General features: G+C 31.1%; 1 protein-coding gene and 1 long non-coding RNA gene across 3 annotated transcripts in view; one reads left to right on the top strand and one right to left on the bottom strand.

The window, feature by feature from the left end:
* LOC105148659 (sugar transporter SWEET1) overlaps positions 1-25,203 on the top strand; it is a 35,525-nt gene that overhangs the window by 6,879 nt on the left and 3,443 nt on the right. The window contains exons 2-5 of one of the 2 annotated variants that reach the window (XM_087407118.1): positions 20,111-20,188; positions 24,522-24,576; positions 24,725-24,880; positions 25,008-25,127. In XM_087407118.1, coding sequence (XP_087263244.1) covers positions 20,111-20,188; positions 24,522-24,576; positions 24,725-24,880; positions 25,008-25,127 — 409 coding nt within the window. Of the gene's footprint in view, positions 1-20,110; positions 20,189-24,521; positions 24,646-24,724; positions 24,881-25,007; positions 25,128-25,203 lie in introns of both variants that reach the window. The other variant, XM_087407117.1, reaches the window with a different exon arrangement.
* On the bottom strand, positions 21,995-22,843 carry LOC147909396 (uncharacterized). Its single transcript, XR_015545439.1, has 2 exons — positions 22,760-22,843; positions 21,995-22,649 (listed from the first exon to the last, which is right to left on the bottom strand). It is a non-coding gene; the product is annotated as an uncharacterized LOC147909396 (long non-coding RNA).

Genomic DNA, 25,203 nt, shown 5'->3' with positions numbered 1-25,203 from the left:
AACGCTGATTTCGGATGACCCAAGGCAAAAATTAGCATCGATTGTTGGTGTAAGCGAGCCAACAATGCGTCGAATTGTCGAGGAGGACCTTCGATACAAATCGTACACATTAAAGAGGCTCTCTGAGACTGCCACGACAAGAAATTGTTCGATTTGTCTGAATTTTGGTGACGCACCCTGTATATATATATATATATATATATATATATATATATATATATATATGTATATATATGTACATATTGTATATATGTGACATAATACATATTTAATATAAATTTTATATAAAAATTATTAAATATGTAACATATTTCTCTGTGAGATTATATCATGTATTTAGAGGAAAGCCCCCTATCATGAGATAGGCGCCTAATATGAGATAGCGGCGTTTCCGCTAAATTAATAAACGCTATCTATTGGTTTCATCATGAATTTATTATTCTTGAATTGAAAACTATTTAGTGGAAAATTCATTATTAGATCATGCCTGTAGTCATTGCAAAAAAAGATTTTAGAATTTAAATGTCATCAAGTTTCGTTGAGATGAGCTTTTAAATCTTGTTTATTATTTAATAAATAAATATTTGACAATAAATTCTTCATATGGTGATAGAGAAGACTAATAGAAAAATACGTGTTGAATTGCTTAATTACAGAAGTTAGTTTTGATGATCATAAAACCGTAAGGCATGGAAAGAAATGAAATACCCAGGGTATTTCTAATATGAAATAACCCATGCTCCTATGTATAGTGAAAATCATTGCTAAAGAGTAAATAATAATTGCAATACTGATATATTTTGCGTTTTACTCTCCATTTCTCGGGGCATCTCATATTAGGAGCACAATTTTTTGACTTTGTGATTTTTTTATATTTCTTTAATTAAAAAAAAATGGAATTTAAATTAAATTTTATATAACGTTATCTTAAAGCTTATTAAATTCCTTTCAAAATCTATTATTTTTTTAAATTCTGCCCATAAACTTCTAGCATTTATCTAAAATGAATCGATATCTCATAATAGGAGCCTTTCCTCTATATATCACGTTGAATTATTTGCATTTAATTATTTGATTTAATATGTATTATTACTATGAAGTAAACGATAATTATATTTCATACATTATAAATGCTATATCGAATGATAATTATATCGTACATTAATCGTCGTTATAAAAAGTATCAAATATTTCTTAATTTCTCATTTTAATGCTCCATATTGATAAAGTTGATATGCGTAAAAAAGTGTTTGATTTTTTTTGCGTTTAATTGTTGTCTTATTCATCCATTTATAAAATTTTTTTAAATTTATATAACCTATTTTTATTATATTAATCTGTGCATATCACATTTTATCTCCTATTTATTTTAAATGAAATAAGTAATCTTGTTTTTGTTTTTAAATGTTTCAATACTTATTATCATTAACTTATTATCAAATATTATATTTTAATATTTATGTGAATGTATGATAATAATATACAAAACACAATATACATCACAAATTTGATAACAATTAAATTAGTTCTACATGTTAAACTTAAAATATAAGTTTCTACAATAATAAAAACCTAAAATATATATTTGAATTTGCCATGCTTTCGATGGTGCGAGACTTAACATCGAAGATATTATTCCTCACAGAGAGGTCACATACATGTACCTCTCTCTCTTTCTGTTGCTTCTGTTGAGACTACCAGTCTGAAGTTGCTGCAGTAGTCTATGGGTGTTTTCCAATTGTAATATCTCTAGACATTTTCGTACACACGGCGACACAAGTTGTGTTCCTTCATCATCGACATACAACATTACACATCTAGGAATCGATTTTGTATTTTGAAATGAGGTGAAAATTATAAAAGTGAGCGAATTTACTAGAATATTGATTATTTCATTGGTCAACTAGTAAATTTGCTCGCTTTTGTAATTTTCACCTTATTTGAAGATATAGAATCGATCTCCTGGGTATCAATCATGAAACTTTTTTCCTAGGATGAAAAGTGAAAAGTGAAAAATTTTTCCATTAACTTCATGGTTAAAATTTTCACTTTTCATTTTCCTAGGGATAAAGTTTTATGATTGATACCTTGTACTTGGTCGAAGCTTGTGTTTTCTAGTGACAATTATATGTTATTAACTGTGGAGGCTGTAAATAAGATTGGAAGACATTGAGTGACCGGCACTTTTATTTTTTTTTTGTTTAATTCAGGCGGAAAAAGTTACATTTAATCTAACTCTATCCGAAACGGATCTCAACTGTGCACAGCGTACACATTCTGTTCTAATTGAATCGTGCACAATGTTACATTTTGCGCATTTTTGTGTACGTTTGTGTTAAGATTCAGCAATTGGAAAGCATCCTATGCTATATAATCAAAGTTCCGAATCGCCTTGATCTTGACATATGTTGTCAAAGTCTGATCCTGAGTGCCCTTCAGAAAGTTTTAGCCGACGCTCATTATTCGTTACAAAAATGTTCAAAAAATAGTGTCTTATTTTTGCTACAATCATGTATTGTAAACAAAGATATCCTTAACTGAACTTTAAAACACAAATAACGTGTAACGAAGTCCACTCCCCACTCTCAGCTTACAAGGCGAAACAAGACCCATAATTGTTCGATTCCATAGGCTTTAACTTTCCCGCGAAGCGATATCCATCCCATCCTTCCTAGAGCTCCTATAATCAGAGTTTGGCGAATATGAACCATAAAATGGCGGATAAAAAGAGATAACAGATATTGCTTTCTCGTATGAATGCATGCGCAAAAAATGTTAGAATACGTGACAGGCAATACGTGATGACAATACCTGAAGAAACCAATCGAAGTGATCAATTGGCTGAATTATGCAATTGTAATTTGTTAATTTTTTCTTTGTCCGAGATCTCGGAACGATTTCTAACCTCTTTGACACAGGTTTTACTCATCTGTTTGTAGCTATCTATCTCTTTCTTTTCTTTGCATTCGTTTTTCGACAATGTATGAAGTTATCTGAAAAATACCAAGTGGACCAAGATAGAGAACCAATCAAAAGTTGTGCCCGTTTTCGTCAAACTCTGATTATAGGATCTCTAATCTTTCCTGCCTAAGGACTTTCTACGCGAAGCAAGTTCCACCCAACCTCCCCTCCCCCCCTCCCCCTCTGCTAAGTTCCACTCCATTAGAGTCCTATATTTATAAGAGAAGCGTGACAGACTTCTATATTATCATAAAAGTATTAAAAAATATTTAAAAAAAAAGTATTAAAAATAGTCGTTTGCAAGATGGACTATGAAATCCACCAATCATCCATTAAACAGCCATTTTTAATACAGAAATAAATTTATGATTGACTGCCAATCACATGATTGTAATGACCAATCAGAATACTTTACACCAGTCGTGCTTTTCTTATAAATATAGGGTGTGTTTCTTTTTTACTGGCAGTGCAACCATCATGACGTCACAACAGTGCACTGCCGCAGCCGTTTACAAAATGTGGTACTGCCAGCATTACTGTAACATTGTATTTGGAACGACCTTGCAGTAGACTGACAGTGTAAACAGACATAAACATAACAGACATACTAAATTGTTAATAAATTTTGAACGAAAACAGTAGCGATAGTTCTTCCGAAGAAAATGAACTAATTATAGAATCACCAATTCAATCAGTTTCACCTCGTGTTAAAAACTATATGGATATAGTTAATAAATATTCAGATGTGGAATTTAAAAGTCATTTTCGGTGAAATGAAAATGAATATATGTGCATCTTCTGCAGTTAAATGTAATGTATATATTTTTTTATTTCCTAGGTCGAATATTTCGACGCATTGCGCTTCTTTAAGCGAGCTTCATATTGCACTGTAACTGCCTCATCTCGAAAGTATAGTCGCAGTTTCAATATGACTATCATTTAAGACGTCATTGAGAGAACTAGACGCTGTCATAGCGCGCTGTGTAATAATAGCGAAACAATTTTTCAGTACTGCCAGTACTGACAGTGTATATCGGAATACACCCATAGGATACTCTACACCTCACCTCCTTCCTATCTAGTCCGACTTTCCATCAAAGAGGTCGCATCACGTCAATCGTAACATGGTCATTTGCAACATGATCAATCGCAATGTGATCATTTGCAACGTGATTATTTGGAACTCGTGGTCAATCGAAACGTGGCCATTTGCAACTCGTGATCAATCGCAACTTGGTCAACGTGATTATTTGCAACTCGAAGTCAATTGTAACGTGGTCAATTGGGACAGTAGTCAAAAGTAACGTAGTCAAATGGGTTCCTCTCCGCGCGTGAGTCTCTCCAGATAATAACTCTAGATGATATTATGTGGTGTAAACAAAAAGTGAAATAAAATAGGCACTTAACGTATTAACCCATACAGCACAGAAGATTGAAGCAATATTGCTGTAATGTTGTAACATTGCAGAGATATTACAGAAATATAAATTAACAATATGCCTGTAAAATGTCAGTAATATGATTGTAATATTCCACAAACATTGCAAAATTGTAATTCTTTAATTGTTACAATAATAATATAAATTTTTACAATATTTATGTAGTACAGTTTTTTAGATAATAACAGTTTTTATGATGTAGTACAGTTTTTTAGATTAACAGTTTTTATGATAATAATAATTAATATAATTCATTTTATATTTAAATAAAAAATTTATTGATCTATTATTTGACGGCCATTTCATTAGCTAAGTTTTATATTTATTTTAAATAAGAAATCAAAAGATTATATAATATCAAGTTTGGATACAATCAATGCATCATTATCGGATAAGACGATAAAGCAATTAAGCTGCTGAAAACGATTTATCGAAATATTAATTTATGTGATTGATGATATATTTATGTCTGATGTCAACGCAAGAATAAACCAGCGCCTGAACTTTATTGATAAATTTTATACCGTCATTTTTTAATCGATTTCAATTGATTTGAAGTGATTTCAAATTAAAAAGAATCACTGCAATTAACTTAATCCATGATTAACTTACCAAGTGACTGTATTATTATATTAATGTGAATAATATTTGTGTGTAATTTGTTTGGAGCACACACATACATACTTTATCCTTACGAATAAATTTATCTTTCAAAATTAATACTATTTATTGGAATATTTTATGATTTTATCATAAAAAATTGCTTTTGGAAAGCACATATCACTAGAAATGTGATTTGTAGAAAAATTAAAGTTAGTGAGATATATAGAGATATGTATAGAAATAATTTTTATTTTAGAGCCTTCATAAAAAATTTATCCAAATACATAACATTGCAATATTGCTGAAACGTTTTGTAACAAAAAGCGGACATCTTAATATTATTGGAATTTTGCAACAATGATTCAGCAACGTTTCGCAATCACCAATCATGCAATATTGTAATGTTTCAGTGAAATTATTCTGCAATGTTTCTGCAATCTTTCTGTGCTGTATGGAAAATTACTTAATAAGAAAGCGCGTTCGGCTGATCAACTTATACCATTAAAATCTTATTAAAATTGCGCTCGTATCATATTATTGTTAAATCGTATCATAAAAATCATAAAATAAATACCATATCGTTTTAATAAAATCGCATGCATAACGAGATTTCAATAATTTGTGACTATTATATGCTAAAATTGTATTAATAATAAATGCGATAAAAATTGCGTTAAAAAAATTGCATAAAATTTATAATGCAACTTCAATCATAGAGTGCGAATTAATAATGTGTGCTTCAGATAAAATTGTATACACTGTGTTACTTAAGTAAGAAATAAATTAATGTTTTGTAAAAAAATGTATAATATGATACTTAAATATATTACTTAATTTTTTAAATTATTTTCTAATTCTTTTTTCCTCTTTATTTAAGAGTTTAGAATTATATAGGTTTAGAATTATACAGCGTGTGAGATATTTAAAATAGGTCACCTGAATAACTAGCTTGTTTTTAACAATAGAAGGAAAAGAACAAAAATTGCATGGTTTCAAGGAGGAGGTATTTTGGTCATGATGTCTTTCTTCTAGATGGAGGTGTTAAAAAGATATGAAGATCACTTCTTTTAACGGAATTGTATGATTTTTTTTTTACACAATGATATTCCTCTAATTATTCTGCATATAAAAATATTAAGGTAGTGATATCAAAAAACCAATGGTTTACGTGATATTTTATATTTTATTTTGTCATATGTTGGCATAAAATATTAAAAATCTCGTAAACTATTAATTTTTTGATAATCGTTTTAATACATTTATCAACAGAATATGAGATGAATCAATTGATGAAAAGAAAACATAGTTGCTTATTTAAAGAATTATTTATTTTGCAAATTTTTTTAAAGCAACTATGTGTTTTCTTTTTATCAACTGATTCATCTCATTATTGAAACCATGCAACTTTTGTTTGGCATTTTTTCTTTTATTGTTAAAAACAAGCGAATTATTCAGGTGACCTGTTTTAAATATCTCACCCTGTATATAAGGCAATTTTCCTTAAATAAGTTAATCAACTTATTAAAATAAAACTTGAATAACAAAAAATTATAATTCTAATCTCTATTTCTTTTCGGGTTTCCTTCACAATCCTAAAATATATTTTTTTCGCTTTTTTCTATATCATCTGCTTGTTACGTAACTTCAAGATTTGCACGCTCCTGTTTTTTTCTTTATGCGAGTAATGAGCTTCTTTCTTTCCCTGCAATTAAAAATCTAGTATCAATAATGATAGCTGCTCAATAATAGTACAATGATTCAATAGCTATTCGATAGCTGTTCAATAATAGTTTAATATTAATTTGATAATTATGAAAGCGCGCTCGGCTACTTGTCTTATACTATTACATTGTATTATCTACTCTTATTTTCACTAAGCGTTGTAATAATTTTGATAATTTTTAAGAGTGATACATGTGTAAACTTTACAGGATTAAGGAAATCGCACATCTCATTTAATTTATGCTATTGTATAAAAGTCCTTTGCTCAATTTATTCAAATCGCTATCTACAAATGTGCATGTTTCTTCGATACACGGCGCAATCGTCAGAATTGAACGCACGCGCGCGCGCGCGCGCACACACACACATGCATAATCGAATATCTTAACTCGAATATTTCGTTCTGTCACGTATTTCATCAACTGCAATATACATTTACCTAGAGAGAAAGAAAGTAAGAGCATGTGTAAATTAATAGGCTTCTATATTTATTGGCTGGGCTTGCAGACGTCGAGGCATCTTTGGCGTGAAATCACCCTCTCCATCCATATATAGAATCATCAGATTCCAGGATCCAAAATTTAACGCCTTATCCTTGACCCCAATTAAGATTCGCAGTCTCTACTCTAATTTCCGGAAGCTATTTCCAGAAGCTGTCTCTTAATCGTCTGTAATTGAGCGTAGTTCTAGCCTCGGCTGCCTTTTCCTTTTTTTCTCTTTCTGCTCTCAACCTCTATTCTCCCACTTTTCATCCGTATGCCTCTCTGTACTCTCTCCCTTCTATCGCAGACTTCTACTCGCTATCCTCTCTTTCGCTATCTATGATTCTTTACAACGTTAATTATTTATTCAAAACAACAGATTTATTATCACACCGATTTTATCTATCATGACTATTGGTAACAGATTATTTTAAAAGAACTGATAATATAATGGATATCAATATCAACGATAAATCACACTTACTGTTTTCATACATACTACGAAATTTTTTAAACATAAGGAATTTTCGGATTTAATCATCGCTACTTCTGTCTGGAGAATTATTGCCATCGTTTTTTTACGTCGAATTGAAATCTGTATTTTTTCTTTTTTATTGTTTTTTAGTTTATATCCGTTTTATTATTCTGATTATGTTTATAATTATTAATATTATATGTGTTTAGACCCGATCGGAGTCGAAATGTCATTTGTTGTAATTTTCATATAGCGCTATTTTTATATGTATTACCTTTGGTTAGCGTATATTAAATATATTTGTGTTGTGCATCGTCGGGTTTGGGACCGTGAAACATCAATGATTAAAAATTCGGCGTACACTCAAACTTAATGCTTTATTATGCCTTCATACAGAATGCTCTAACGTACATGCGCGCAAGATGCGAGGGAGGAACGAAATGCCCCTATATTCCTATGGATGCGTTTCATTTTTTGCATGAAACATATGAGTACCCAGTGCAGAGCATAAAATGCAGGACTTGTTCCGTTTCTCTAACACACTTCATGCATTTCTAGTAATGGAACAAGTTCTATGCAATTTTTGTGCAGTCAGTATAACAAACATGGACAGAAATTTAAGATTAATCGATGCGCAAATCAATTTTTTAATTAGTATTATATTTTCTTTTATATTTTTTAAACAGAGAAACAGAAAAAGCATACATTTATTATTAATGGCTATCTGGAATGACATTTATTCAGGCAAAGAAAGAGAGGTACACGCGCGCGCGCGGGCGGGCGGACGGGCGGGTGTGCGTGAAGTGATCTTATGATTATTTAAATATATTACAGCTGAAGATACGTAAAATCCTTTCCACTCGGCCAGAAAATTAAGTGAGTGTAAAGCACTTGTTTTTCTGCCTCCGACTTCTGCTATAAATGATAATAAAAAGAGGAAATCTAAAAACCCTGAACGGACACCTTTAACAGTAGAACCGGAATTGGATCCAATAACCGAACGCTCCAATTGAGCTGTTTTGCTTTCTCTGACTAATGAAACGTTATTTTGATATTATTTCCATTATTTGAGATTTTATATATTTCCGATATTCTGTATTGTACAATACGAAAAAAAAACAAACGATTGAATAGGATAATACACAGTTTTGCCGTTGTCGTATTGATTCTGCTTGCTATAAGTAAACAATACCATGATGGAATCAGATGAAGCATTGCGCATGATAGAGTAAGGATGGGGCGAATTTCAACTGCTGTCGGCATTGTATGGCATTTCAAGATCACATTGGTAATGACAGAAATGTGTGTGACAGAAATCGAGAATGGGCACGAATCGCTGACAGGCTAATTTTAAAACAGATTTATGCGATATGAAATGAAAAAAATTATGTTTCTATTAAATAAATTATCAAATAAATAATTTAGTAAATTATACATGAAAATGACATTTCGCCACATGATCATTTTTCGCATTGCCGATCGTGTCTGACTGGCCAAGCCACAACTTTTTATTGTCTATTGCGCATCCTTCGGAATGCTTCGTCTTTCTGATTCCACTATGAACAATATTACAAAGAGAAAAACAAAACACAAAATATATCGGAATCATAGACGTATACAACACGGATGATTAACTCACACTAACAAAATATTAATATATGATTATTTCAAAATATACATGAAGCATCATTTTGGCGACTTTTGGCAGTAAACAATAAAAATAAAAATAAACTGTGTAAACATGATTGGAATTAATTTTTTTTTTTAATCAAACTTCTAAAATGATGAAAAGTCAGAAAAAACTAATAGAGAAACCTGTATCCGTATCCGTTTTTTATTTTTTACGTCTGTTACAATAGAAAATATTCTTTCGATCTCAGCATTTGAATGAGGTAGAGAGAAAATTATTTCAACTAAAGATTCTAAATTTGGAAACATCTTTACTTCGAAATTTTTACAGTCTGTTATATTTTTCCACATTACTATCTCGAAAGAAGCTAATTCTTTTTTCTTTTTTGTTCTTCATTAAATATTAATGGCAAAATTCTCCATTCAAAAGCTAATTTTTGTTACATCAATATGGTTTATTCGTGTAGTAATGCAAGTTAATTTTTAATCTATTTTCATCATACAAAGTAATTTTTGGATCTAAAAAAGCTATGATTAAAATAAAGGATCTTTGTAAGGCAAATGTTTTAACATTTCTTCAACTGTTGTAATATAAAAATTTAAACAATTTAATTTAATTTGCTGCGCGCATTCGAAAGATAAAGTTTTTACATTCCGGTTCCACATATTGGATATGGGAATAAGTTTCCGCCCTTTTTAAATGAAAAAGATGTGTTTATTTAAACAAATCTATGTAAGTGAGTTTATTCAAAGTATGCTCCTTCGGAAGCGACAACTTTCTCCCACTTTTCCGGTAATAAACGGATTTCTCGAATGAAAAAATCTGGTTCTTTTGAAGCGATCCATTCATCAAGTCATTTTTTGATACCTTCATAAGAATTGAATCGTTCTCCAGAAGGGCCGACTGCATGGATCGGAACAAATGGAAGTCTGAAGAGGCAATGTCCGGTGAATACGGCGGATGGGGCAGAATTTCCCACTTTACTCCTTCCAAGTATTTCTTGACCGGTTTTGCAACGTGTGGCCTAGCGTTGTCATGTAACAGAATCAGCTTGTTGTGCCTATTGTCCCATTCCAGTCGTTTTTCTTTCAAAGCTTGATTTAAACGTATCAGTTGTAGCCGATAACGATCGCCAGTGATGGTTTCGGACGATTTGAGCAGCTCATAATATATTGGGTCATCTAAAAAGTATCCGCGGTTTTTTGTCACTAGATGTGTGTTGATGGTCATATATCTAGTGACAAAATATCGCGGATACTTTTTAGATGACCCAATATAATACCTCTTTGATCCCACCAGATGCACAACATAATCTTCGAAGCATGGATATTTCGTTTTGGCGTTGATGGACCTGGTTCACCTGGCATCACCCATGCCTTCAAGCGTTTAGGGTTATCGTAGTAGATCCATTTTTTATCGCCAGTTACGATACGATGTAGAAAACCCTTCCTTTCTTGTCATTGACGAAGCATCTCGCAGATGATCAAGAAAGAACGTCTTTCCATGTCTCTCTCTTTCAATTTGTGTGGCACCCAATTTCCTTCTTTTTGCACCATTCTCATTGCGTGTAGACGTTTTCCAACAGTAGATCTATCAACATTTAACTCTTTTGCCAACCTATCGAGCGATAAACACGAATCTTCTTCGAGTAATGCTTGCAATTCTGCATCTTCAAATTTTTTCGGTGCACCTTCGCGTTCTTTGTCACGCACGTCAAAATCACTACTGTTGAATCGCCGAAACCATTCTTTACAACTAGTTTTCGATGGAGCATGCTCACCGTAAATATCTACGAGCAAACGATGCGTTTCCGCAGCACTTTTCTTTAAAATAAAATAATAGAGTAAAACTTCCCGCAAATGTTGCTTTTTTGGAATAAATTCCGACATCTTCAACGCAAAAAAAGTTATTCTTTGTTACGCTTCGAACGAATGCCATCTATTGAGCTCAAAAGTTTGGACACACACCTTTCAAAAACATGTCTTGCCATTCTATCAAACACACGAACAATGCTACTAACGACATCTTTCTGCAATGGGCGGAAACTTATTCCCATATCCAATATATATTTTCTAAATTCTGTATATTTTTTTTATCATTAATATTTAAAATAGAAATATTCTTTAAAGCATTAAAATTCATAAAAAGCAAGTTCTGCAAAAAAAGCTGCTACTTTAATTTCTGCGCACTTTACTATTTCTTTATATGTTAATGAATTTTTGATATTATCGGTGACATTACAATTATCATTAGAATTTATATTTTCAATATGCTTGACCGTTAGTGAATGCCTTACTAAATCTGTTTTACAACATCTGATGATTCAGTTGCAAACCGTGCAAAGCACTTTATTTTCAATCGGATGGGAAGCCAATCATCTTTTAAAAATATCTTCATCTAGCCATGAAGTTTGAAAATCTCTATTTTTGCGTTTTTTAATAGCTCCTTTGGCAATATTAGGATCCATTATATAAATACTAATAATAAATAAATAAATTTATACTTACCTAAGACTAAAGTGGAGAGTACAGACTCTTGCATAACGCATAATACGTAATGCACAAGAAATTGAACTAATCAAAGTCCTTTGTTTCCTTCCTTTGCATGAAATAAAGAACTGTGATTGTTTGAATTTCTTATGCTTTATGTGTTATGCGTTATGCAAGAATCTGTGCTTTACCTAATCTCCTGCCTCCATTGAACCCGCCAAAACTAGGCTCGAGACGTTATTGGTTCACGTGATTCTACTGACGCGCATGCGCTAGAAAAGCGGTCCATATACCATCACTGCCCAAAAAGATCAGCGCCCGGCACTTGTGCTGTGGCGAACGAATCAAGCGTATATGTGAGAGACTCAGGACGCTGAAAACGGAAGTCTATCATGTCAAGGAATCCAGAAGGGTTATCGTGATGAGACGAGTACCGTTGAGCGCCAATTTCTATGTCAGGAAGGCGCATGTAACTTTCGTTGTCGGTTCTCGCACATAAGATGTACATGATGTTTGCGTCAGATTTCTCGCGTTAATGGTGTATAAGCGCGCCGTTTCGCTCGACTGTTCGTTAGGATATTTTCGGGGTAATAACTTTCCGTGTCCGCCTGAGCCACAGCCTGGTCATTTCGTTAAATATTGCCGCGTGATAATTTGTCTTGCTTGTGTCGGAATTCTATGTCGTGATGTCCGTGCGTTCTTTATTTTTTTCTGTAAGATGATTCGAAATTCGCGCGGATGAGTACGAGGTCACACCGTGTCTACAATAATCATTTTACTGCCTCGGTTATCGAACTATTACTTGTGCGATATTACAATAATTGCTCTTACGTGACAGAAGCTCGTGCTGTCGAGAATTAGTATAATTGCTACGCATTATGGAGAGCGTACAAGAAAACGGACGAGATTAATCTAACATTTCGCATGCTACTATCGTAATTCTATCGAACGTGTCCGAGAATCGGAGATGAGAATCGGATTAATAGAATATATTTGTTATTTTTCTTGTTTTAATTGCTGAATCATTCATTGCAGTCACTTCCTATTCGTTCCTCCAAACTATCCTCTACTCTCTCGGCCTCTACTCTCTATGAACCATCCCCTCTGCCATTTCTGAGGGGCTGAGCTGTCGATTACGAGAGCCGTCAATGTTCGCAGTTCAGTAGAATATCATTTGGAAAATATTCTGATTAATTTCGAGAAAGAGTGGCACGCTCACTGGCGCCCAACTATCAATTTCGAGATCTCATGATGTACACAGAAGTGGTAAAGATAATTTTTCTGTCGCGTTCCTCTTAAGGCCAGACGAATTCTTGTTGTGAAAATTCTAAAGATTAAAGATTATTAAGTGCGAACGCGCGAAGAAGTTGCGCCACCCTCGTGAGTGCGGTTGCAATATATACAGTCCAGCAAACATAAATGTATAACTATTATGTTGCTTCTATATAACGGAACATAACAGATAATATAATATGTACATAACATTCTACGTCTACGTTAGTTGTAATTTCCCACTTACGAATCATTGCAGCTGTATAATATAAATATAACATGTAACTTGAAATGTTATATAATAGTCATATAACAGTAATATAATTTGCTGCATTATTATAATATTATAAAATTAAAATGTGACTGTTATGTTGCTATACATTATCCTAGCTTATTTAATGCTTGTTGTACATACTATTCCCAGAAAAGATCTTGGAATGTATTTTGCACATACTAATCCCAGAGAAAGTCTTTCAATTAATTCTAAAGCGAAAACAAATGAAACAATTTGCTTTCATTTAGAATTAATTGAAAGACTTTCTCTGGGATTAGTATGTGCAAAATACATTCCCTGAAAATTGTTTTTGCGTGGATATAAAAGACATATGTAATATTGATTTTAATTCATTAATTTATAAACTTCAAAGTTTGCACATAAATATATGTAAAAATATTACAAAATACATGAATATAAAACAAAAGACTCTAGGAGTCAACCGTTATAAATATGCTTGATATTAAAAAAATATCAAAAAATATAATAAGGTCAATATAAGACCATATAAAAATTGGAACGTTTCAAGTCATCTTTAAGTCACCTTCAACCTAATACCTTTAATACTAACACCGTTAATTTAGATTGTTAACATCACAGTTCGAAATCATCTTCTCTGCATGATCATCTCGGAGCAAACGTGAGAAATCGAGCCATAATCCAACATTAGTAAATTGTCCAACATAAGTTTCAAAGCTGAGCGATTAGAAAACTCAAGCTGAAATTAAAAGGTATAGATGGAAAAGATATATGTAATAAATACGGAAAATTCAGCCTCACGAAGTCCTGAATAGTCACATACAATTGACAACATTATGGAAAAAATTGAACAGATTTTTTTCAGAAAACTCGTTAAAAATTAAAATTAAAATTGAAAAGATTGAACCATTATGAATTGTTAACAGTAAGTCTTCTCAGTTTAACGAAGTCATAAATCAATCAATAAAATAAACTATAGATCACCGCGGTCACATATACATTAATACATCCTATACTTATTCGTCTCGATGTAAACGCCATTTAAGGCATGTATGTGCAAATTCAAACCATTTGTCTGTCTATTGTCTGTCTATGTATCATTTCCGACATTATTCTCTTGTAAAATTTCTCGCTATCCAAAACTTGAACGTTTCCCCAATCAAAATCATAACCGTAATGCAATCTATGTTCTGTAATAACGGAATGAAATGAATTTTGACTACTTATGTGTTTACGATGCTCTGATAATCTTGTTTTCAATTTCCTATCAGTCTGTCTGACATACGATGCATCACAGTCATTGCATTTGATCTTATATACAACATTTCTTTTTAATGTATTGAGTAGCGGATCTTTATATGCTTTAATAAATAAATACATATATATTTATAAATATCATTATTGAATATTCGAAGTATTTAATCGTAATATTCATGTATTATACTTTAATAATTGGTAATTGTAATAGCAAAACATTAATCAATTTGGGGTCAAATTGACAGCAAACTCGATTAGATTTTGATTACAAAACTGTAACCATCCTGTGCCCACCTTTGGCTATGGATTTGTCGATAAAGTTTGCTGACAAGCTATGCCAGCAAATTGGTGGCAGAAATCGAGTAGTTTGCTTCAGGTTTTGTTCTCAATCTGCTCTCAATCTGTCATCGATTATGCAGGGTTTTGTTCATTTTTTACTATCAATCTGCTGGCAAAGCATGTCTAGCAGACTGGTGAAAATTTTTCTCAGAATTTTTCATATATATATTAATTATAAAATATAATATTTCTAATATTTTTTGTAAATAATTTCTAATGAAATATTATAAAATCTAAAAAATTCACTTGTCATAAAAAATTCTGAGAGAAGATGTAAACTTTTTGAATATTTCTGAGTATTTCTAAAAAATGTTCCAATTCGTAAATTAAAGAGATAAAAATTAAAGAGAAAATTTTTTACCAGGGTTGTCATATTTCTGACAATTTGCTGACAATGTTAGATAATACAAACTTTGGGTACAGTTAATTGCCTTTCTGCAATCAAGAATTGGTAGCAAGCCTTGCTCAAAATCTATTTCCGCTTTGCAGGGTTTTTAAAACAAAGAATTTGTATTTTTATAGCACAAAAATTATGTTTTTAAAGCAGAGAATTTATTTTTAAAACAAAGAATGTGTAATATTGAAGCAAATAATATTTATTATAGTATACACTTATATGTCTATCTTTATGTTATCGATGTGACAGATTTCCTAATCTGAATAATCTTCATTTCACTGTAACGATTAATATCTCATTACGGGGCAAAGCGATACTTTATTTACCAAATTCATTTCGTGTAAAAACGCGTCGAATGAACTTAATCAACATCGGAGGTGAAGGCTAAACTCAACAATTATCTCTTTTAAATTTAACTTCACTAATTCCATGGAACAGCTTTTAATATTCAATATGATTTGTAATGCAAGCGACTGAATTCACTAGTATATATTCTATATTCTTCAATAGCACAAGTAATACTCATTTGTCCGTAAATTTTCATGATTCAAATACAAATTGTCACGCGTGTTGCGTTTTGTAGCGCTCGACAGCTCGACTGGCACAGAGCTTCGCGACATCGCGGATAGAGACCGCGACGTTAGAACATAATTTAAATGATATAGTATTAATATATTATAATATCAACGAAACAATTGTTATATAATATTGTTATATGCAATAAATGCCGTTATATTGCTGTTCGTTTATTATAACATATAAATAACGAAACAATGTAATGGTTTCTTAACCCGATTGTATTTTATACATATATATATGTATATATATATATATATATATAAATATATAGTTATATAATTATTTGTTACTTCCACGTTATATTGTATTTATATTTGGTATTTGCTGGGAGAGTGTATCAAAAAATCCACAACAGTCAAATATCTCGGAAACAAAGCATTTTTAAGAAAAATGTTTCAGAAGTTGTAAGGTTTAAAAAGATTTATTTATTGATCACATCTGTTTAATCTTGAATGGCGTCGCCAAAGTCAGATTAAGGTCAAATTGATTTCTTTTATGGAACATCTTATTTTTGGTTCCAGAATCTATTAACTGGAAAGCTTTTCAAAACACTACAATAAAGTTCAATAAAACATTTTTCATTAAGTACTTTTCGAGTTATGAAACATAAAAATGAATTTTTAATGTAAAAATGAAGAATAACTTCTAATGGCCTTGATCTTGACAAATCTAGGGCATAAATAACATTAAGAAGTTTTAACCGTTGGTTGGCTACCTTGGCCCAGCAAACGAGAATGGATTGAAATGAATTGAAATGGATTCAGATTTTCAGAAATATTGATTCACGAATGTTAAAATGAATGCTTTTCAACCCTGAATTTTATAGGAATTGCATGGAGCATATCTTTATGCCTTTCAATCTAAAAATAATATTAGCTTTTTCTATGCATTATGAATACTGTTCAATTCAAAATTTTGAATAGAAAATGCAATTTTTCCAATCCAATTGCATCCAATTGAATCTAATTGAATCCAAAAAAAAGTTTGCTATTTAAAATACCCATTCGGATAAAAAAAAATTTCAATCCATTTTAATCCATTCTCGTTTACTGGGGGGGTAATGCTAACATGGATGGTACAGTAATTCTCGCAACACCATCAATTAGATTCTATAACTAAAAATATTTCATTAAAAATAATTGATTTGACCTTGACCTGACCTTGATGACGCCACCCGAGGTCAAACGAATGTAATCAGAATAAGTATAAATTTTACTTTTTAAATCCTACACTTTAAATCCTACTCTAAAACATTTTTCTTAAAAATGCTTTGTTTTCAAGATATTTGATCATTGTCAGACTTTTGATACACCCTGTATATATATTTGTAGATCTTCCTGATTATGTAGTATTTTTGTAGTATTTTTATAATATTCCATAAGCCAACATGTGTTAAATATAAAGATACCATTAATTTCGAAATCTGTTATCGTTCATTAGACACAAAATGAGTTCCTTTGTAGATTTATACGTTTAAACGATTTATTTTATCATTTTTGGAAAACTTCTCAAATTTTCCTGGGTAAATAAGCTTTTTTCCATGAATGTACTTTTAAAATGATAACTGCGCAGATTTTAAAGATATTTGTTCAGAGCCAATTTTGATCATTTTTAGACTGTCTTCTTTATATTAATTGCAGCGGCAACGATGATTTAGTTTAAGCTTGAATTTGATATGTGAATTTTATGTTGAAGATGGCTCGAAGATGAGTCGAAACATATGTATTGTGATTAACGACGAATTAAATTAAAGTTTATTGTATTACAAGAAACTTTACTCTGTCTCCCGCGCGGGTTTCTAAACTTTTTATACATTTACATGATATACGTTGAATCTCGAAGAGTCCATTAATAATCATTTTTAATTATTGTATTAAAATCATTAATATTGTAACGGAAGTGTTGAATTGATCTTTCTAGGAGTGCCGTTATATGGTGTCAGTTCCACACGTAAAATGTAGTAGTGCTCTAATATAATCAGGTCTATATAGAAGCTCAGATTATCTGCAGACATGTTAAATTAATTTTTATACATGATTATACATGATTTTCGCATATATTCTAATATATGTATTGTATTTCTATACAATAACGAGAGAATAAAGGGCATATAAAGTCAAATATAAAGAAGTATTTTAAAACATGACAAATCAAAAGAAAGTATGTATAATATAATATTCTATAATTAATTAAAAATGTAACGTGTTTCGGTCTCACGATTGAGCCTTCTTCAGATACAGGAGATGTTACATTGGATGAGAGCAATCGAATAGATAGACAAAGTTATACACATAGTGATGATAACATAGTGAAATGCTTTGCTGAGAAACGGAAATCACTCGCAAACGGTTGGACGATCGGTTGTTTAAAATTTTCCGGTCTGGTAACAAGTTGGAAATAAATTAAGAGAATAATAAAAAATTCGAGTAAAATCGTCACTCTGGTCAAACTCACAAAGTAAAATTTCGCATGTCGAGAAAATGCTCGTTAATTTCTAAATTACTAAGCGTCAGTGTGTTAGTCTATAGTAAAATAATTAGTCACAATATAAAATTAAAGATGTATATACAATAGATAAATAAATATTGTATAAAAAGATTAAAATGAGACACTTGATAAACATATACAGGATCGTCACCAAAATTCGGACAAATCGAACAATTTCTTTAAACAAAATGTTTTTAATAAAAAATTAAATATTACAAAAAATCTTTGTACATGATACTTGGGGAATCTCTATAGAGCACAATTATTCGATATATCCCCTATTAGCTTGAATGACGGCCTCTATTCTTGATCTGAAGCGTTCGCTCGCATGCTGTAATGTAACGCTGTCCATGCCAACGAATGCTGCCTCAATAGCGGTCCTTAATGACATCACATTGGGATGCCGAGACTTGTTTGTGACCCTTTTAACTACGCTCCATACATAGTAGTCCAAGGGATTTAAATCTGGCCTGTTGAGAGGCTAGAATGGGAGCCGAGGCGAGCAACTCGGCTTGTCCTGGCAGTTTCAGAGAGCATCTATTGTATCTTTAATGTGTACGATTTGTATCGAAGATCTTTCTCGGCATTTCGACGCATTGTTGGCTCGCTTACACCAACAATCGATGCTAATTTTTGCAACGATTGCCCTGAATCATCCGAAATCAGCGCTTGAGCCCTTTCAACGACTGCGGGGATCCTCAAACGCGGTGCATTCTTTCGAGTAACTCTTCCTTACTGAAACCTTCATTGGACTGTTCTAAAGCCGTATATTTTACCACAATGTCATAAACGGTTGATTTCGGTATCCAAAAAACCGAATTATTTCCGTTGCTGAGCGCCCAGCGAAGGCTTTCGATGAAGGCAGCTCTTAGATTATACTCCGCACTTGGTTTCAACATCGCGGCCATTTTGAGAATATGACTATTTACTAGAAGCATCAGGCTTTCTCGGAAATAACAATAAACAATAACCTCTGGCGGAGACACAATATAGCGAAAAATTTAAATTTAAATTTATCCGAATTTTGGTGACGCACCCTATATGTTATTATCACGATAGACGAACGCTGACTGACGAAGAATAAAATAATCTTGGTATTGCAATGTCAGATTTTATTTATTAACGATATGTAAGCTTTATGTAGACCCTCGGTATCTGTAGGTTTAGACTGTTTTTTTTTTGTTTTTTGATGTTCAACATTTCGGAGATTAAACGCTTATTATAACAAGGTATTTCATCTAAAATTTTAATATCAAAGTTATGTTCGTGCTGCAACCTATGCTCAATTATCACTGATCGAGTGGACGTGTTTAACCGAATGTGATTTTTGTGTTTATTCTTGTCTTCAATTTTCTATCAATCTGTCCTACATATGTTGCATCACACTCCACACAATCGATCTTATAGAAAATATTTTTTTTTTTTAAATGATGTCGAGGATCTTTATGTACTTTAATGTATTTTCTTAATTTATTCGTACCATGGAAAGAAATCTTGATGTCATCTTTATTAAATTTTTTTAAATTTATCTGTCAATGATGGAATAAAAGGAACTGTGAAACTGGGGACACTGATGATTCGTCCTTCTCCTCTAAGTCATTATGCGATACTGTCCTCCTTAGAATGCATTTGATTCTGTTTATTGTTTCAAAAATGAATTTAAGAGGGTAATCATTAAATAATAATATTTTGTTTATGTATAATTTATATTTTTGTAATTTACAGATTTATATGTCGCAACATACATAAGAAAGGTTCTGCTAAAGGAGTTGATCCAATGCCTTTTCTTGGTGCCATAGGATTGTAAGTATATATAAATTATTACGCAAAAAAAATTAAAGAATTACCTATTTTATCTTCCAAGTGTGTCAGTTTCGAGAATGTAACTTCATAAAAAATGATCATAATGAGATAATTAAAAAAGCATTTTAAAGCATTTTCAAGGTTGGAATTTCTATTCTTCAGATTGGTAAGTTAGATGATAATCTGATTAATTTTTTTCAGAGCTACAATATACATGAATACATTTAGAGGTCCATTAAATCTAAAAATTTTTTACGAATTTTATAAGATTCTATGATGTGAATTGAAGAAATAGTATACGAAAGCAGTTTACAGTTTTCGAAAGAGTGAATCTTTTATTATGTTTATACGGCCCGATTTACGACGAAATTATTACATTGATATAATAATTTCATCGTAAGATAGTATTTACATGACATCTAACGTTAGTAGATATAACATGTTTTAACTTCGACGTCATCGAGTCATGTAAACGTTTTCTTTATCTTCAATTTGCATTGTGAGCGTTGTACGATTTTCTTTCAAGTTATTCAAGAATGAAACAAAAGCATTTTTTTACTTTGATTGTTTTACTTTGTTGTAAAAAACGAATAGCGCTCAATATTCTGTAGAAAGCAAACAGAACAGTCAAATTCTCTCTTCGAGATGCATTTATAATTTTTTCAAAATAAAGAACTTTTCATGTGTAAATTTTATCTAAATGAAGCGCTAAAAATTAAACTATTGAGACATTTAAACTATTGAGAATATTATTGAGACATTATCATTCATCTTGATATATCTTCCTAGCGAGAAATATTAAGCTCATTATGATCTTAATTTCGGTCTTTGTGTTTGAAGTTTGGACAATGTTTACTTAATTTTTTTCGTAGGAGAGACCTATCTCATATTGTATAGAAGTTGCACGATCGAATTTACACTTCTATATGTGTAATATATACGATGTATGCGTGCGTGCGTACGGATGCAATGTGGGTGTGGGTTGGGGGTGTGGGTGTGAGTGTGGGGTATGGGTGTAGTTGTGGGTGTGCGCGCGCGCGCGTGTGTAAAATATATAAGTACAGTTTGATTAAAGCTCTACATATGTAGGTATTCTCATCTGCCATTTTGATTTCACTTGATCGTTATAGTACGATTAATAACAAAGATAAATGTTAATTAAGAAGAGGTTGCTCATCTCAAATTTGATAGAAATTTTGATAGAAATATACTGAATTGATGCGTTTTCACGTAAAAATAAAGATTTGACAAGAAAAAAGTGTCGCTCTGTTCGGCGAACCGAGATATTAATCCATAAAGTTCGACGACTACTCGGGTTAGAAAATCTGTCATTAAGTATTAAAGTAGAGACATCAAAAAACTAATAATTTACGAGATATTTTATACTTTATTTTTGCACATATTGACATGAAATATTAAATATCTACGGAAGTAACTCGTTACTTGTATGTGTTACAATTACAAGTTATTTTTTCTAGTAACTTTATTGGTAACTATAATAATAATGTACCTTGTCAGTAATATCAGTAAATGTGTCGAGAGTCCATTAATAAAAAGAGAGACGTAGGTAAATAGGTAGTCCATATTATAGGGATGGTAGACCATATATCATGGTACAATATTAATTTTTATTTTAAGCAAATTTGCAAAAGTAACGAACATCTAACTTCTACGATGTCAGATAACGCAATGTCGAGAAGAAAAACATTTATCGAGAATGGAAAAACGGCAAAATAGGAAAAGGAAAGAAGATATTAGGAGAGAGAAAGAGAATGTATAATGTTAGAATACAATTCAGGCAAAGACTCCGTGTTGTTTTGTCTATTTATTCCATGTTTCTGTTTTTTAATATGGACCATTTCAGATATTAACCTTTTATTGTATGAAGACTCTATATCTAATATGTCCACTTTATCTCATTTAAAGTTGTGATTTTCCTCAATACGGTGATTAGAGATCATTGATGGAGATTTTGAACTTATATTAATATCTGAAACATGCAGTCTAGTCTTTAACTATCTTTTTGTCTGGCCAACGTAACTAACATCACAATCCTCACAAGATATTCTGTAAATTACATTTTGATTCTGAAAGTGACTGCTTCATTATGGAAATTGGCATTGGAAAAATAAATTTTTTGGATACCAGAAAAAAACGTTTGTTTTTGTCAATTGTAATTGTTGAATTTTATGATTTAATTTTAATTTAAATTAAAGTTCTTTGCTACTAGCTCTTTGCCTTTCTTTTGTACTACATTTTATACTTACAAAGTCTTATTACTATTTATAAAAAAATTAATAGTTTACGAGATATTTATTATTTCAGTCCATAAGTTAATGCCTTTTGGAGCCAACCACAGGATGTCAATGTGTAATAAAATTTATTTGTTCCAATGTCTTATACAAACGCTTCGGATCCTTTTCAATGCAACTTGAACGAACTCATTGAATTTCCTGACGCACTGTACAATGATAATCGATATCTCTTGGTAACATTATAAAATAATGTGTTGATAAGAATAATAATATAATACATTAAAATTGTGAACAATTATTAATTTGAAAAACTTACACATGATATTCATTGAACTTATAAAAATATACATGTTATCTGTACGGACGCTACGATACATCTAAACAATAAACTAAGCTAAACAAATCACGGAACAAACCACAAATAACAGAGATATTGAAGAGAGAAAAACTCAGTTACTTTCAAATAAAAAGTCATGCTTCATTTAATGAATCCGTATCTGATTGTATATTTAAACTATTTTTCTGTTTGTGGATGAAAATCATTTTTGATGAGTCTTTTGTCTAATATTTTTTTTTTTTTTTTTAACTAATATCTTGTCCCAGTCAAATTCGTGTGATTGTTCTAGACATTCTGTGATAACTGATTTTTGATCTGTATTTCGATTGATTTCTATGCTCACTAATTCTAGTTTTGAGGATTTTTCCCAAGTATAATACGTCACGGTCCTTACATTCAATTTTATAAACTACATCAGTATGCATATGTGGAAGTTTATCTTTCTGTACTTTAATGTAATTATTATATTTAATTTGTTGAGATTTAATTTATTATCATGTCAATATGTGCCAGAATAAAGTATAAAATACCTCGTAAATTATTATTGGTTTCCTTGTATCTCTATTTTATAATATTTTCATATACAAAATAATTAGAGAAATCATATCGTAGATAAAGAAAGTATAATTCCATTAAAAAAAATTGTAAATAATATTGACATGATTTTAAGGACATCTTCTTAAGGTCAATCACTGTTATCATCTCCTTTGCTCTTTGAGCAACTTTTGAAATATTTTTGTCTTAAACTTAAAGATTTTGAGATATTCTACTGGATGGATTAAAATAGATCATCCTGTATATGAGTCATTTCGATATTAACTCATTCATTCCTCTGCCCAAAATTATATTTAATTAACTATAAATGTAACTTGTAGGGCCAAAATTTGTCCAAATAATCAAGCTCCTTATTATAAGAAAGAAAATAGTTGGTTAGCACAAGTTTCCCTTCAGTTGCCATCAAAATTGTCATAATCTATTTATAAGAGGAAACTGTCTGAGTATATGGTAAGAGGAATTGTCTGAGTATTACCATCAAATTGCTCGTAATCATTGGTGACAATAAAATCGGCAGTAGACAAAATTGGAAGTCGTTTTGGATAGACTTCTGAAAAGGTGAACTCTTCGATTTTCTTGTCGATTGACATATTACTGTATTTACGGATATGATAATGAAAATTGCTGACAAGGTCAAATATTTAAAAACCGATTTTTTTCACATTTTTTCGCGTAAAAGGTCATGCGCTTCTAAGCAGGGAGGGAGATGAGGCGAAAGTCGCTTCTCGTGGAAAACACTTCTTGTGTACCTCTAAGCGGATGGAGGGGGGGGGAGGTGGGATAGGAATCGCTTCACGTAGAAAATTATGCGTCCTTAGGTAAGAGGGAAAGTGATGTAGATCTCGCTTCGCGTGGAAGTTCGAACGCACGTAATAAATCACTATGGAAATTATATTGGAAATAAATAATTTAAAAAATAAGTGAATTATATGTTTTTCGACCTCCCCTGATTTTTATCACTATCTATAAGTCATAACAAAGTTTATCAACATATTGCAGCCAAAAAATGTCGAAATTTGGAAAACACTATTCTGTATAATTGTCACATATACGTGTGTATATATGTATGTATATATATATATGTATATATATATATATATATATATATTCATATACTAATAAAATAATAACATTAAGAAAATTAAAAGTTAATTGAAATATGTAACTAAATAAACAAATTTTTTAGGTGTATATTGATGCTTCGATATGCTTGGATGTTAGGTGATTCTAACATGATAAATGTTAATATATTTGGTTTATTGACAAATATGATTTATATGATAATTTACTATTATTATGCACCAAATACGGTACTTTATCTGACACTGAAACATATTTGATTTGTAATTGATCGACAATTTTTATTATATAATGTTTTTTTCTTTTTAGAAGGAGGTGCTTAAATTAATATATAAAATAGCAGTCTTTGTTGCAATTTTTCTTGTCTATGCACAAATGGAACATCCAGCAAATGTTGAATTTAGATTCGGTATTGTGGTTACAGTACTTCTCCTTCTTTTAATTGCAGCTCCTCTTGTGCATCTTGTAAGCAGATCTTGTTTTCTATATATATTATAATATATATCTTAAATATTTTAAAATATGTATGTGTATTTTAATCATAGTTATAATATAATAATATAATTAAAATATTATTTGTTCTTTCTTTTAGAAAAATGTTATAAAAACGAAAAACACAGAAATTCTTCCATTCCCACTTATATTTATGGGTACATTAGTTTCATTTCAGTGGTTATTGTACGGCCTTATCATCGACAATGTTTTTGTTATTGTAAGTATTTACAATATAATTATAAAAGATAATTTTTATAATATATGTTACATATATTAATAATATTATATATAAT

Source organism: Acromyrmex echinatior, chromosome 6, assembly GCF_024713525.1.
Source record: "Acromyrmex echinatior isolate Ae372 chromosome 6, ASM2471352v2, whole genome shotgun sequence".
In the NCBI taxonomy this organism is placed as follows: domain Eukaryota; kingdom Metazoa; phylum Arthropoda; class Insecta; order Hymenoptera; family Formicidae; genus Acromyrmex; species Acromyrmex echinatior.
This window is presented reverse-complemented; position numbering and strand designations above follow the sequence as displayed.